This window comes from Phascolarctos cinereus, unplaced genomic scaffold (genome assembly GCF_003287225.1).
Source record: "Phascolarctos cinereus isolate Bilbo 61053 unplaced genomic scaffold, phaCin_HiC Scaffold_5;HRSCAF=322, whole genome shotgun sequence".
Lineage (NCBI taxonomy): Eukaryota > Metazoa > Chordata > Mammalia > Diprotodontia > Phascolarctidae > Phascolarctos > Phascolarctos cinereus.
In genome coordinates, this window is record NW_027555958.1 from 101,056,406 (window position 1) to 101,071,861 (window position 15,456).

General features: G+C 36.4%; 1 protein-coding gene across 1 annotated transcript in view; it reads left to right on the top strand.

Moving 5' to 3' along the window:
* The window catches only part of SYNE1 (spectrin repeat containing nuclear envelope protein 1), a 560,807-nt gene that overhangs the window by 516,519 nt on the left and 28,832 nt on the right, over window positions 1-15,456 (top strand). Inside the window, 7 exon segments of the mRNA XM_078155071.1 lie at window positions 5,510-5,697; window positions 6,576-6,726; window positions 10,651-10,833; window positions 11,227-11,364; window positions 12,818-13,009; window positions 13,560-13,893; window positions 14,398-14,466. Coding sequence (XP_078011197.1) covers window positions 5,510-5,697; window positions 6,576-6,726; window positions 10,651-10,833; window positions 11,227-11,364; window positions 12,818-13,009; window positions 13,560-13,893; window positions 14,398-14,466 — 1,255 coding nt within the window.

Consider the following 15,456-nt stretch of genomic DNA (forward strand, 5'->3'; position numbering starts at 1 on the left):
TTCTACCTATCATGTTACAACAATGGAAGGTAATCAAATCACTCAACAGCACCAAATTTTGCAAACAGAACTACAATTGTCTCTTTCATCAATGTGTTATGATGTGAGAATTATATGGAGGATTACATGTCATGGTGGGAGAATTATATTGATCATGCTTCCTTCTTCACCCAACTGATGTTCCAACTATCCCATTAAGCTATAATGGAGAAAGTTCATCACACAAATGATGCATAATTTCTTTTTTTCTACATACACATTATTTAAACCTCTCTAAAACATGGATTAATGGGAAAGAATATATTTGGAAGAATTGATACAAATGCCCTAGCTGAGTCTCAGTTTCCTCATCTGTCAAATGAAAATATTTGTAATATTAATAACCCATATTTATTTAACCCTTTAAGGTTTTCATAGCACTTTCCTCAAAATAGTACTACGAAATATGTAGTTACGAGTATTTCTATCCCCATTTTGCGGTTGGGGAGGCTGAGGCCTGGGAGATTAAATGATGTGTCTGTAGATACACAGCTCATAAATTTCAGAGATCTAACTTAAACCTGTGTCTTCTGACCTCTATAATGGATGTCAAGTTTAGTCATCTTTCTACTATGCATACAACATGGAGTTGTTTTGGAAAAGTGCTTAAACCACTATACAAATGAGTGCTATTATTCGTATGTCTCTATCACTTAAAATTCTATCTTATAGTTTGCATTGTATCCCCCAATGAATCATTAAGCTCCTCAAAATCAGGGATTGTCTTAGCTAAAATTCATGATTCTCCCAACATTGCATAGTGTTCTGTACGCAATGTCTCATTGATAGATGCTCACTGAACCTGTTGATTTTGTTGAAATCCTCCCAATATATGATTGAGATGTTTTATAATGACTCACTAGATTAAAAATGGTATTTTCGTTGTCATTTATCATGTATTAATATGTTGAAAGTGTCTATAGGAAGAACATAATTGAAAAATGAATAATAATGATGTGAATGAATGAGAAGGAAGGGAAATGCCTTGATTTGTGGTCAGCTGCCTAAAATTTAGGGATCCAAACCATTTTTTCACATTGTCTCAGATTCCCTGAGTCCTAATTTTAGTGCAAAATGACTAGTACAATCATCTTCCTCCCCCCAAAAAAGTGATGAAAAAAAGCTTCATGTTCTGGTCAAGAGAATACATTAACAGTTTTCTTGGTCTGAGAGTCAGGGTTAAATTTCATACTCTCTTTATTCAAGCAGCCCAATGCCTAGGAATATACTTATTTAGTTTTTTTGTTTGTTTTCTTTGCCAAAAAAAAATTGTTACATTAGAAGTGACAGAACAAAATGACTAATGGAGTTGATGCCCACAATATATAAGCAGATAGAAAGAAATTCCTTAACCATACCTGATGAATACATTTCTCTTGGCCTTGAAAACTATATCCTTAGGGCCTGAAAGAACTGGCGGATGTGATTGCTGAGCCACTGTAGGCAATATTTGAAAAATCATGGAAAATGAGAGAGATATTTCAAGATTGGAAAAGGGGAAATGTCCTGATTTTCAAAAAAAAAATGGACAAAAGAAAAATTTGCACATTGTAGGCCACAAGGGACTTGACTTTTGTTCTTGGGGAAATTTCAGCATGGATCATTTAAGAAATAGTTAGCAGATATCTAAAAAAGGGAAGCAGTGATTACAAAAACCCATTCATCAAAATTCATCAAAAATGGGTCATTCCAAATATTAACATCATTTCCTTTTTCCACAAGATTACAAAACTCAGAGATGAAGAGAATTCTGTAGATGTAGTTAACCTAGATTCTGGCAAAGTCTTTGATAAGGTATCTCATATTATTCCTGGAGAGAAGATGAGTAGATATGGATAATACAATCAGATTGACTGCAAACTGCTTGAATGGATAGACCCAAAGAGTAGTTGTTAATTATGCAATTCATCATATTAGGAGGTTTCCAGTAGAGTACCACAGGGATCCATTTTGGGCACTATGCTGTTGACAATTTTTATCAAGAACTTGGATAAAAGCAAAAATGACATACTCATCAAATTTGCCAATGACACAGAGCTGGGTGGGATAGGTAATACAGTATATCAAAGACTCGGAGTCCAAAAAGAATCTAAGAAGATTATAAATTCAGTAGAGATGGATGTAAAGTTGTTTAATTGGATACAAAAAAATCAATTTCACAAGTATGAGATTAATGAGTCATGGTTAGGCAGCAGTTCTGAAAATAATTTGGACATTTCAGTGAGCTGCAAGCTCGATGTGAGTCAGTAGTGTGCTGTGGCAACTAAAAAAACTAATCCTGAGCTAATGGGAGGAGGGAGATGAGAGTCCCACTCTCCTCTGCCCCCAGAAGAGTATTGACCTCATCTGTAGTATTGGGTTCAGTTCTGAGTGCCTTGATTAGCAAAGGATATTGATAAGCTACAAAGTGTCAAAAGGAGGGCAAAGAGATGAATGAAGTTCAGGTCAAGTGGGGATTAGTTGAAGGAAGTGGGCATGTTTAGCTTAGAGAAGACCCAGGGCAAGCAATGTGATCACTGTCTTAAGGCTGACACGTATAGCAGGGATTAGATTTTTTGTTTGTTTGTTTGGTTGGTTGGTTGGTTGGTTGGTTGGTTGGTTTGGCTCCAAAAGGCAGAACCAAAAGCATGGGAGGATGCAAAGAGGCCAATTTAGGCTCAATACCAGGAAAAAATTTCGAAACAATCAGAACTGCCTGAAAGTGGAACACATTATCTCAAGATGCCATAGGTTTCCTCTCCTGGGAGGACTTTAAACAGGCTAGACAACCACTGGCTGGGTGTGTCACAATACATGAATTCCTATGAATTAGACTAACGGACCCCTGAGATCTTTTCTAACTCTCAGATTATGTGATTCTGTGAAGATCATTATACAAATAAATGCCTGGAAGCTACATCTTCGTATGTGGTATACCATGCTATTTTCTTGGTATTTGATCTTTCATGATATTTCCATTTCATCCAAATCAGTCTTTTCACATGAAAGAACATTTTAGGGAAATTATGTGCAAGAGAAAAAAAATAGGACAACATTCACTCTGATGCTACATATAAAACAAATATAAATTTTAAATTGTTTCAATTTAAATAACTGACTAAAAAGTACATGGTTTCCTTTATTATCTTTATTAGTCTAGTAGAGGGTGGCAAGGCTATTTCCTAGTGAAAGCTATTATTGTGACATAGATAGTTGATTCTAGAAAATCTAGAGCAATTCAGAAATTGTGCCTTCAAGTACATGAAGATTTCTATGCCTTTATTACTGTAGTAAATCTATCTAGCATAGTATACTACTTTTTTAACCAAAATTGTGATTTTATTAGAATGGGAAATTCCTGGAGAGGCTTTGTCTACCCACACATGCTCATAGAAGCTCTGCAACTTATAATTTTAGAAGGTTCCCCAAGGGGTTAAGTGACTTCATCAGGGTCACACAGCCAGCATGTGTCAGAAAAGAGATTTGAACCTATGTCCTTCTAACTCCAAAACTAGTTCTTAAAACATTAGGCCATGCTCTCTCTTGTTGGGCTACATGGGGGTGTTATAAATAATACATGGAATAGCAGAGTTGAAACTAGATATGAATGTTTAAAATACCTTGGTGCCCCTAAAGAAAATGTACTATCTATATGTAAATGTAATCATGATAGAGTAATTATGAAAAACTTCTATAGATGAGCCATTGTAATAAAGAATCAACATATTGTCAACCAACAGGCCAGGACAGTGAAGCATCTTTCCTCTCTTTCTTCGTTTTCTCTACCCCTTTCTTAGGACAGAGTTTGGGTGAGTGAGCAGGCTGAGGATGGAACTTCTTACAGTTCTTGTGTGGAAATTTGACTTCTGGTTACTGCCAGACTTGGGAGCACATCTCATTGCTTAATGCAGATACAAGCTGCTGACTCCTCTATCACTAGTCCAGAGGTCCATAGGACTTAGATTACATTTATTCTGGCTGAATTTACTATAAATTGCAATTATTTGCCTTTTAATCGTGCTGGTTTGTCTAATGTAGTCAAATCTATATATTTAGTACAGTTGTCCTTAACCTAGCATCTGTGAACATTTTATTAAAATATTTTGATGGTTATATTTCACTATAGTTGGTTTTATTTTTAATCCTATATGTTTAATTTTATACATTTAAAACATTATTCTAAGAAGGGGCCCATAGGTTACACCCCACTGAAAAGCAATGCATGACACAAAAGTGGTTAAGATCTCTGTCTATCTATCTGTCTATCTATCCATCCATCTACTTATCTGTCTGTCTATCTAACTATCATAATGTATTGTTTTTATCTGTACATAAATGTTCACTATGTGGTACTGTTTATCTGTCATCTGGCTATCTTTGAGTGAATGAATGAAAAAGCATCTATTAAGCATATACTATTTGTCAAACACAATGCTAAGTGCTAGGCCCACAAATAAGAACACAAAATCTTTGTTCTTAAAGACTTCATACTCTGATTACAGGAGACAATACATATAGGTGGATTCAGCTTTGGGGTAGATGGCTATTCTATCAGTCTCTAAAAGTTATTTAAGCCTTTAAAAATGATATATGTGAATATTTTTTGTGGCTGAGTCATTTCAGTTGTATCTGACTCACCATGACTCCATTTGGGGTTTTCTTGGCAGAGATACTGAGTGGTTTGCCATTTCCTTCTCCAGCTCATTTTACAGATGAGGAAACCGAGGCAAAGAACACTGATTTGCCCAGAGTCACACAGCTAGTAAGTGTCTGAGGCCAGATTTGAACTCAGGAAGATGAGTCTTCCTGATTCCAGGCCCAGCACTCTATCCACTCTACAGTGGATAGCAGGCCCATACGTGAATATAGATACACACACACATATACACTTTCCTTTGCATATACATATCTATGTATGTATGTATTTATGTATGTAGTAGAAATGACTACTCAGAAATTCTTCTCTCAACTGTATGCAGATCTCTAAAATACAGAGTATCTGCTGGAAATGCACATAGTTTAGTCTACATATATACACATAGATCATTCTTAAAGGTTTAATGAGTTTAGGGAAGTCTGTCCTGGTATATCCTCACCTTGTAACTTACCTGGATCTATTAATTGAGTTCTGAAAATAGATTGTAGGCTCTTTAATGTCATCAACCACATTTATGCTCTTTAATATCATCAACCACATTCCCAGTTTAAAAAGTACTTTCCCCCAATAATGCAGTAAAGTATTACAAGTTCAGTGTTTTTCCTCTAGCTCCTGTGTAGCTTTCAAAGTGCCAGCTCTCAACCCCATAGTTCTTAGTCCTAGGACCCACATAAAATTTCCACAGGAAAAGACTCATTCTTTATCAGTTGTCAAATAAAATCTACAGAGAGCTGTTGAATGTTCATTATTTAAAAAGCACCTAGTTTTAGGAGTTGCCTCATTTGCATGCATGTCCTTTGATTTCTGACTGAAGCATGATGTATTCACCTACAGGAACTTCAAAGGGACATAGAGAAACACAGCACTGGTGTTGCATCAGTACTGAATCTGTGTGAGGTACTTCTCCATGACTGTGACGCATGTGCTACTGAAACAGAATGTGACTCCATTCAGCAGGCAACACGGAACCTAGACAGACGATGGAGAAATATCTGTGCAATGTCTATGGAAAGAAGACTCAAGTAAGGAGGCTACTTTAACTGTTTACAAAAGAGAATACCCTCCCCACAATCCCCTCAACCCCCCATACACGTTATTTGGTATAAAAATGTGTCACTATTCCCTAATGCTTGCAAAGCTAGAAAACATTTTTGATACCTCAGTTTTACTATAGCCTAGAGTGGGGCTGGTATGAGCGTGCAGAAAGGAACATAACCTTAACAAGCCAAGTTATTACTTCCTTAACTAGATCATTTACATTTGGAAAAATGTGACTTTGCCAAAAGGTCTTTGCTAAAAAGGAACATTCACTTTTTACAATGAAAATGTAACAAGTCGAAGACGATTTATCTCCCAGCTCTTGAAACTTTAAAGTACTGAAAAACATCAAGGTGTTAGGTAAAGAGTGGAATGACTTTAAACCCCAGTTTCAATGCTTTCTGGTCAGCTTTGCCCAGGAAAAATGATTATTCAGTTGCAAAAACATCCATTTTGTGAGGGTGACCCTGATCTTATGTTGGACTGCAGTTCTCAAACCTTATTTTTATTTTATTAGAATATTGGCATAAATGTAGACTGTAAACATAGGGTTGCATTTATAAACCTCTTTTATACAGACTCAGTGGAGCTCATATTTCTTGCTTACAGTATTCTGTTCTATAAATTCCAAATCCAGGGCTTCAGGACATAGAAAAAAAAACCACAGCTGTTTTATTTTAGCTTGAGCAGTTGTCTGTTTTCACCCTGGTCAAATTTGGGGTAAGGCACAGTTATTGTTTGGCACAACAGTTGCTTGTTTGGTCCCTCTCAGTCCTGTAGCTGTTGTCTTGCTCCCAAGCACCGCTCTTGTTTGTAAACAGTCTTGAACGATTAAATTCTGATACTTTTTTTTTGGTCACAGAATTGAAGAGACCTGGCGATTGTGGCAGAAGTTTCTGGATGACTATTCACGCTTTGAAGACTGGCTAAAGCTTTCTGAGAAGACTGCTGCCTTCCCCAGCTCTTCTGGGGTGCTGTATACAGTTGCTAAGGAAGAGCTCAAGAAATTCGAGGTGACTTACAAAGCTTGAAATTCAATATCTACTTATCCGGTTACAGCAGCCAACTGGTTGTCTCTTTGTTCCGGGGCAGAAACTGTTCACTAAATGCATTCTCAAATCATACAACTAAGTTGGTAACTGGACAGCTATCATCTATACTATTTTACAGTTTTGTATGTATGATGAACACTTTTTTTTAATTAAAAATCATAAAAGTTGCTAAATAAGTTGGTTGGTCTAGTCATCAGGCATCAGAATTGTGATGTTTCACTTAAGCATTTGGTTAAGGGAGAGATTTTAAAAGTAACATCAAGCATCATGGATACACAGAAACAAGCCGTGTTCCATGTTCTGTTTGAAAATACTCCCTCACCATTTTTCTTTTCTGAGAAACTTTTCAGTGCTATAAAGAAATCACAAATAAAATCCCATATTTGTTTAATTGTAGCTGATACATTCAAAGTGTTTTTAATGATAAACAGGGGTTTTTGCCCCTTATTTTCAGCCAAACATTTTAGTCATGATCCACTTATTATAATAAAAATTGGGTTGTACTTGGCATTTGTTTGATTAAGGTTGGGGTGAAAAAGTGAAGATGAAAAAACAATGGTATAATAATAATTCATTAAGAATGGAGTCATTCAATAATTTCTTCCAGGTCTGCTGCCATTTCTCAAACCTCCGTCCATTCCATCAGTTGCTATTTAATGAAACATTCATTTTCCAACCCTTCAGCTGTCTCCCATTTTCACAGCTGAACATTATTTATTTCAATTTGATGTGACTCCTCTCCCTTTATTTGATATTAATGGACAGATAGGAAGGAATAATTACTAATGAAAAATAAAAATAAAAAGCCTAGACCCTCAGCTAATCATTTAAAGCATTTTTCTTACTCAAATCAGTTGCAATTGAAGTTATTTTGCCTTTGAATGTTCAAATACTAAAAAATAGGACCACAAACCTAAACTCTATTGCTTTAATTTCTCTGAATACTTGAGTGTTTAGAGAGACATAAAGAAAACACTTACTTCCTTTGAGGAGCATATAATGTAATAGAGAAAAGGTAAGATATACATAGAAAGTCAGAAGAATGTATAGAAAGGAGGCATATAAACACCTAGTGGAATGTGACACATAAGTTTTATGTGGTCACAACCCACAGTTTAAGAAGCACTGATAGGGACGGTGAGTGGAAAAAGTTTCAGAAGTCTTGCACTAAATCATAGAAAATTTGCTCCCCTACCAGTCCTAATTCCTCTTAGAACCAAAAGCTTTGAAAATGGTACCAAGTTCTTTAAGAGACTTTGTACCATCTCATGAGAACCCTGAGATTATTGTGAAATCTTACTATAAAAAGGTACATTGCAGTCAGTTTGCATTCAGGGTAAAATCTTTTGTGGTTGTCTTATCCTAGTATAACAGTAATTTTAGATAATGTTTTATGCTATTTCTTGCTCCTTTTATGATATGTTATTCTGTGATTAGCTTAAATAAGTTAATATGCTTGAGCCCTGGAGCTTTTTTTTTTTTGAGGTAATGGGGTGAAGTCATTTGCCCAGGGTCACACAGTTAGTAAGTGTCAAGTGTCTGAAGGCAGATATGAACTCAGGTCTTCCTGAATCCAGGGCCATTATTTTATCCAGCCACAGGCCACTGCGCCATCTAGCTACCCCTGGAGCTTTTCTTAAGCAAGATAAATAATTATAAAATTAAATAAACAACAAAAAGAAAGAATGAAATTTTTTGTTGATGGAAAATGTGCAATAACATTTGTTAAGGGAATTCAAGTGTGTAGGAAGGTCCCATGAGATGGGGAGGGTTACCTACTCATAACATAGCATCACTTCTTTTTTGAGTAAATAGATATCTTTCTCTATTCAAGGGTATCAAATGCTATGTCCTCCTTCCTACGTTTTTGTAAGGGAGAAATACAAATCATTAAGGGGTGGAAAATAAGTAGAGTAATTATACATGAAAGAGTAATAAGAGTCTCAAAGAAGTATAATTTTAGGGATAGAAATTTGGCAGAACTCTAAATGATAAAATACATTAATGGTGGCCATGAGATTCAAATGTACATGCTAATTAATGATTGAATTGTCTTCCTCTTGCCTGGTCAAGAAGTAACAAAAGAGGGGCAGCTATGTGGCACAGTGGATAGAGCACCCGCCCTGAATTCAGGAGGAACTGAATTCAAATCCGGCCTCAGCCCAAAGACTTGACACTTACTAGCTGTGTGACCCTGGACAAGTCTCTTAACCCCAACTGCCAAAAAAAAAAAAAGAAGAAACAAAAGTTATATGCTTTGGTTTCATGTTGAAATGCCATAAGCTGATCATTAAATTAATACCATAGACTACATTTTTAAAGGACAGATAGAATGTCTAATAGTGCATATTATGCAATATGTATAAGGATTCTTCAGACATCAGCTAGAATATAAAGTTATTCTAATTAAATGTCCATGGTTAAAAAAATCGCTGGGTATATTTAAATTTTTGTAAAGCCACAAGAATGATCTATACATATCACCAGATAGATTTATCTGAAAATATTGTTTTTAAAAATTCCATCACAATTTAAAATTAATTTGTATATCTATGGATATATTTATGGAAATTTATAAATAACTGTACCTTCCCCAACTGCCTATTTAACTTTTATTTTATGAGCACAAGTATTCCAGAACTAAGTAATTTCTGAATCATATCTTGATTTTTAGGAAATTTGTTGAACAAATGAGTATTTGTTTTTAGTTCTCTCTTTTGCCTGATTTTCTACCAAAAAAGATGCCAAGCATTTTAAAATCATATACTAGATATTTAAATTCACTGAATTATTGAAGTCAAGGGTAATTCACTTTTCATTCTGTTTTTCTTATCTGTTTGCTTCATGGTATGAACAAACTTGTTGCCCCAAATGAATTTCCATTTGTATTTTATTTATAATCTTTAGAAGGAAACAGCCAACCAATATTTTTGTTATAATTACTAAAGAAAATTGAATTGCCATACTGTTCAAAGAAAAATCTTACATTACCTTTTTATTTATTGAAGTATTCTATCTTTTCCCCAATATGACCTGATTTCCAGCTCATTCCCCTTCAAATCCTAATAAGACATTAAATTCTTGAAATTGGATAGGGCTATCACTTTTTGATAGCTTTCCCAAATTAACCCTATGGAGGTAACATATTTGAAAAGACAGTCAATAAGAGATGAAAGGTAGCGCATTCATAATGTGTTCAGTACTCAAAGGATCTATGATTTCATCAATGTGGGTACTGTCCCTATTGATGTTCAATTGTATCCAAATCTTCCTGATCCCATTTGAGGTCTTCTTGGCAGAGATATTAAAGTGGTTTGCCATTTCCTTCTCCAGCTCATTTTACAGATGAGGAAACTGAGGCAAACAGGCCCAGGGTCACACAGCTAGTAAGTATCTGAGACCAGATTTAAACTCAGGAAGCTGAGTCTTCCTGAATCCAATCCTGGCACTCTATCCTCTGTATCACCTAGCTGCTGTGGCAGGAGCAGAGGGTGGAGACTTCTATCTGGTGTCCAACTTTCTGATGATAGGCCTCCCCAGACTTAACTCAGTTAATCCCTTAGGCAATAGATATAGATTTCATTACTGCACCCATACTCAATCTTTCTAGCACCTTCCATATCTTTCCATTTATAAGAATAGCCTTTGAGAAGCCATAGTCACCTTTAGCAGAGAAGCATTTTTAACTGGTTATTGGATATCTTAACACTTCATCTGTAAGTGAAACACATTGTCATTAGAATTTGTACTTTGTTCTTAAATAAATAGTAAAATGTAACCTGCCCCCACACTTGTGACAAAAAGAAGGAAACCAACAGACTTTTATGGAGAACTTTTCACATGATAGCATTTTGATATTATTCCTGTCTTGTTCTGTGGTGTCAGGCTTTCCAGCGACAAGTCCATGAAAGTCTTACTCAACTGGAACTCATCAATAAACAGTATAGACGCTTGGCCCGTGAGAATCGTACTGACTCTGCTTGTAGCTTGAAACAGATGGTCCATGAAGGCAACCAAAGATGGGACAATTTACAAAAGCGTGTCACCTCCATCTTGCGCAGACTCAAGGTGTTTCTCATGCTTTATTCTTAACTTGGAGATGCTGTGGGCAAGCACAGAGCTATCAGAAAGGAGTTTGTTATATATCTCTAATTTTACTATATTGGGATGGGTTAAGGGACAAGAAGGAAAAAGGTAGGGACATTTCTACTTAGTGATCTGGAGTAAGGATTCTTACCTTGGGTCTTTGAAATTTTTTTTTAAGATTTTGATCACTATATTTCAACAAAATTAGTTTCCTTTGTAATCTTACATATTTTACGAATTTTAAAACATTATTCTGAGATGGGGTACGTAGGTTTCACCAGACTGCCCACCCAGTTAAGAACCCCTGATCTATAGGCTTACATTAGGAAAATAGACATTGATCACACATTAACGTTATTTTCCTTTTCCTCTCAGCATTTCATTGGCCAACGTGAAGAGTTTGAGACAGCTCGTGATAGCATTCTGGTCTGGCTAACAGAGATGGATCTGCAGCTCACAAACATTGAACATTTTTCAGAATGTGATGTTCAAGCCAAAATAAAACAACTCAGGGTAAGAAATTGTGTGTGGCTCAGATCTTCCATGGGAGAGAGATAAAAAGAAGATTCATGGAAGCTTAGTTCTCTGGTACCTCTTTTGTACATCCGAATGAAGAAGACAAGAAAGAGGCCCATAACTGTTTTTACTTGGTATCAGGACTGACAGCAATCTGCTAGTTAATATTTTTTAAATGGAATCTACTGAATCACTGTACAACTTGTGCAATGATTCTTTTAATCTCTCTGCAATGTTTCATTGAGTTTTCAGGTGACATTTTTTTTCTTGTCTAAACTGCTAGTTAATTTTTTGTCCTGATCATTTCAAATATTTATAATGTAAAATAATCCTTCCATTCAAAGATAAACCTTGTAATTCTTCATTACAACTTATGACAGAATAAGAGGAAATTAGTCAAATTCGGAAGAGGAAGGTCTCAATAAGGTAAGAGAAGAATTTTTGATAGGAAGAGTTGATATGCACTTAAATGATTTACCAAGAGGGGTTGTGGAGACTTCTCAAGGGATTTTTAAGTGCCTCAGTACTTAATGGTCTAGCATAGCCTAAGGGAAATCTACACAATATCAAGATGATGCATTATATATTATCTCAATCATACCATTATCCTGTGATCATAGAAAATTATCATACTACACATTAACATATTGTATTAGCATTAAACTTCTGAAAAGGTTTTGTTTATTTGTTTACTCATTTGTTTTCCGGGGCATTAGTTATCATCCAACTGATTTATTCCCTACTTGTTGCCGGCATTGTGTAGGAAAGTTTTATTTTTTTAACCATATTTATTACTTCTTTAAAATACTCTAATTCAGTTACATTGCTCTGAATATCTGCTTTACATCATAGGAGTTGATGGAAAATATCTTCAGTTGGCTTCCAAGGCTATTTTTCTCAGATTCTATAAGAAAGCAGATAGATGTTGATAGACAGCATGGTACAGGGGGAAGAGCACTAATTCTGGCCAAGATGGAAAGACTTGATGCTGGCCCACCTGATGCATTTCTATCATTTGCTACCCATGTGACTTGGACAAGTGACATAACATCTCTGGGCCTCAGTTTCCTCACTATACAATCAGGGACTTGCAGTAGATGACTGATAAGTTCCTTTCTATCTCTGAATCTATGCCCCTATTATACAAAAGTGCATTAAGTAGCTATAATTAAGGGGGTTTTTTGGTTACTGTTTGTTTTTCTCATTCACTCAAGGGAGAGTTATATTTAATGAAAGCTGGTGGTTTCAACTCCTGGCACCTGAATCTGGCTTTATGTTTTCATTGTCTATTCTAGGAGGTCTCTGGCAGTCTCCAATTATGTCTGTGCAGAGTAAATATAATAGACTCATGGCCAAATTCCCTATAATGAACTAAAATATGTAAACAATTCATAATGATTTCACATGAATTTGTGCAATGACATTTACATGCGGTTTTTATGCTGTTTAGGCATTCCAACAGGAAATTTCACTGAACCACCATAAAATTGAGCAGATAATTGCCCAAGGAGAACAATTGATTGAAAAGAGTGAACCACTGGATGCAGCTGTCATTGAAGAAGAACTGGATGAACTCCGACGTTACTGTCAGGAAGTCTTTGGTCGTGTGGAACGATACCATAAGAAATTGATTCGCCTTCCTGTATGTAGCATTCAAAGCTCTTATTAATAACACCATGAATTTTGTTAAGTGGATTCAACTCTTGTCAGAGAGAGATATGGAGACCTACCAAAGGGTCAAAATAGAGCGATAATTGGCTAGGGGAAAAAAGTAGCTCAATGGAAGAGTCATGATAACAAAATGTAGGTGTATCTTTTTCTCTCTGAAAACTAGTATTTTCGTGTTTGAAGATCTAGAAGCTACCGAAATTATATGTATGTGGTGGGAAAAGGGTGGGCTGTATGTGTGTGTCTATAAATGTTAGAGGTGAGCTTGGATTTTGCTAGTATGTCTGTTCATTTGTTACATCCTTGTGTTCTATGTGAATTCAGATATTAAGCTAAAGATTGCCGCTGTTTATTCTCGTATGCAGTTTATACTTTTCAGATTAAGCTAAAGACATGGCATGGGGGTAGGGGTGGGAGGGTGGGGCGGGGAATGCACAGGTGAAGATTGGAAGCTAAGCAGAAGAGAAATAGAAAAGATAGTCTAAAAACAAAATCAATATGGCTGGTGTCACTTTTACTTTCAGCTGACAGATGATGAGCATGACTTGTCTGACAGAGAGCTGGACCTGGATGAATCGGCAGATCTCTCTGACATCCATTGGCATGACAAGTCTGCAGACAGCGTGCTTTCCCCGCATCCATTCTCCAACCTCTCACTTTCACTCCCCCAACCTCTCCGAAGTGAGAGGTCAGGACGAGATACTCCTGCAAGTGTGGACTCCATCCCTCTAGAGTGGGATCATGACTATGACCTCAGTCGTGACCTAGAATCAGCAGTTTCAAGAACTCTAATATCCGAGGACGAAGAGGGTCAAGAAGACAAAGATTTCTACCTCCGGGGAGCTATTGGTTTAGCAGGTAAGAGCACTTATTTTAAGGAAAGTGGAAAGAAATCTAAATCCCAGCAAAGGTGTACAAATGATCCTGGATTTAGAGGCCTACCTAACACCATTTTCTTTCCTGTAAAATCAGTGAGATTTGCTCATGAGGGCACAATTAATCCTGTATTTGACTAGCAGTTACTAAAGGGGAATGGTCATATGTTAACCTTTATAAATGTTGGATTCATTTCTAGGGGAGATTCCTATGACTCTCTTCTTTTCCTTTGATAGCTAATAATTAATAACCCAGATGTCTGACTGTTCTGAAAAGAAATACTGTTGCTCTGATTTACGGCTCTTCACTACAGGAGGCATTCTGGAAGTGAAATTCTTTCTTTGTATTCCAAAGGATTCATAATGTAAATTAGAACTGATAACTTGCTTTTTTTTTCCCCCTCCCTCCCAGGAAAAATATTTCCTCCGTAAGGAGAATGAACTTTCCAGTGCTTAGAAATCAACTTAGACTGTGCTTTTTTTGCAGATGTAGTGATCCCAGAAAGCCCTGAGGCCTATGTAAAACTCACAGAAAATGCAATCAGAAATACCTCTGGTAGGCACGAAAACAGCCTGAGCATAGCGAGAACCAAGTTCCTCACCCATACCTGTAACAATCTCCTTCTCTTAGCACATCTGCCCAACCTTGCTCAGCTTATGGCACAAGCATGTTCATGTAGAACTCTTCTCTCTTATCTCTCTGCTGGAAGATACTTGTCTAGTTACTCATTATCAAGAGAATAGATTTTCAAGATGAGATATGGCACCTTCTCAACATATGAGAAACTAACAACTTTTATCAAGGACAAAGAAAGATGGTCTTTAGCCTTTTGCAGGTATAATAGCAGCAGGTTACAGAGTGTAGTGGAATGAGCAATGGGCTAGGGGAGTCATGAGTTCCTAGATGTGGTTAACTGCTGACGTAAGCTTGGGTAAGACAGACTTTCAGCATCTCAGTTTTCTCATCTGCAAAATCAGAAATGCTAGCCTTGTTGGTCCCTAAGATCCTATTTTTGGTGCTTTAAAATTTTAATTCATTAATTCTGTTAAGTTAAAGAATTCTAGTTCAGTGATCCATTTTATAACATCTGGAGCCCTGGGTTTTCTTTAAAGAGAAACAGATTTCTTAATGAAATTTTCATGGCGGGGGGGGGGAGAGAGAGAGAGAGAGAGAGAGAGAGAGAGAGAGAGAGAGAGAGAGAGAGAGAGAGAAATTTCTTACCAGGCTAATAGGAACTGGCTGAAAGTCAGTAACTTTCAAGAAGGTGAAGAATTGGGTTTAAATTACAGTGTTAATAGTTTACCAATAATGAGAGATACAAGGACCAAATCATGTAAAATAACTGAATTTAAAAAAAAAAGAAAAAGAGCTTGATTTTGGGGAGACAGTGGTATGGTGGAAATTGAGCTGAATTTGGAGTCAGAGGAACTGACTTTAGATGTCAGCTCTGACTCTTAATATTTGCATGACCTTGATCAAGTTACAGTACCTATCATTTGCATCTTAATTTTCTCCTCTGTAAAATGAGGGGATTTAGACAATCTC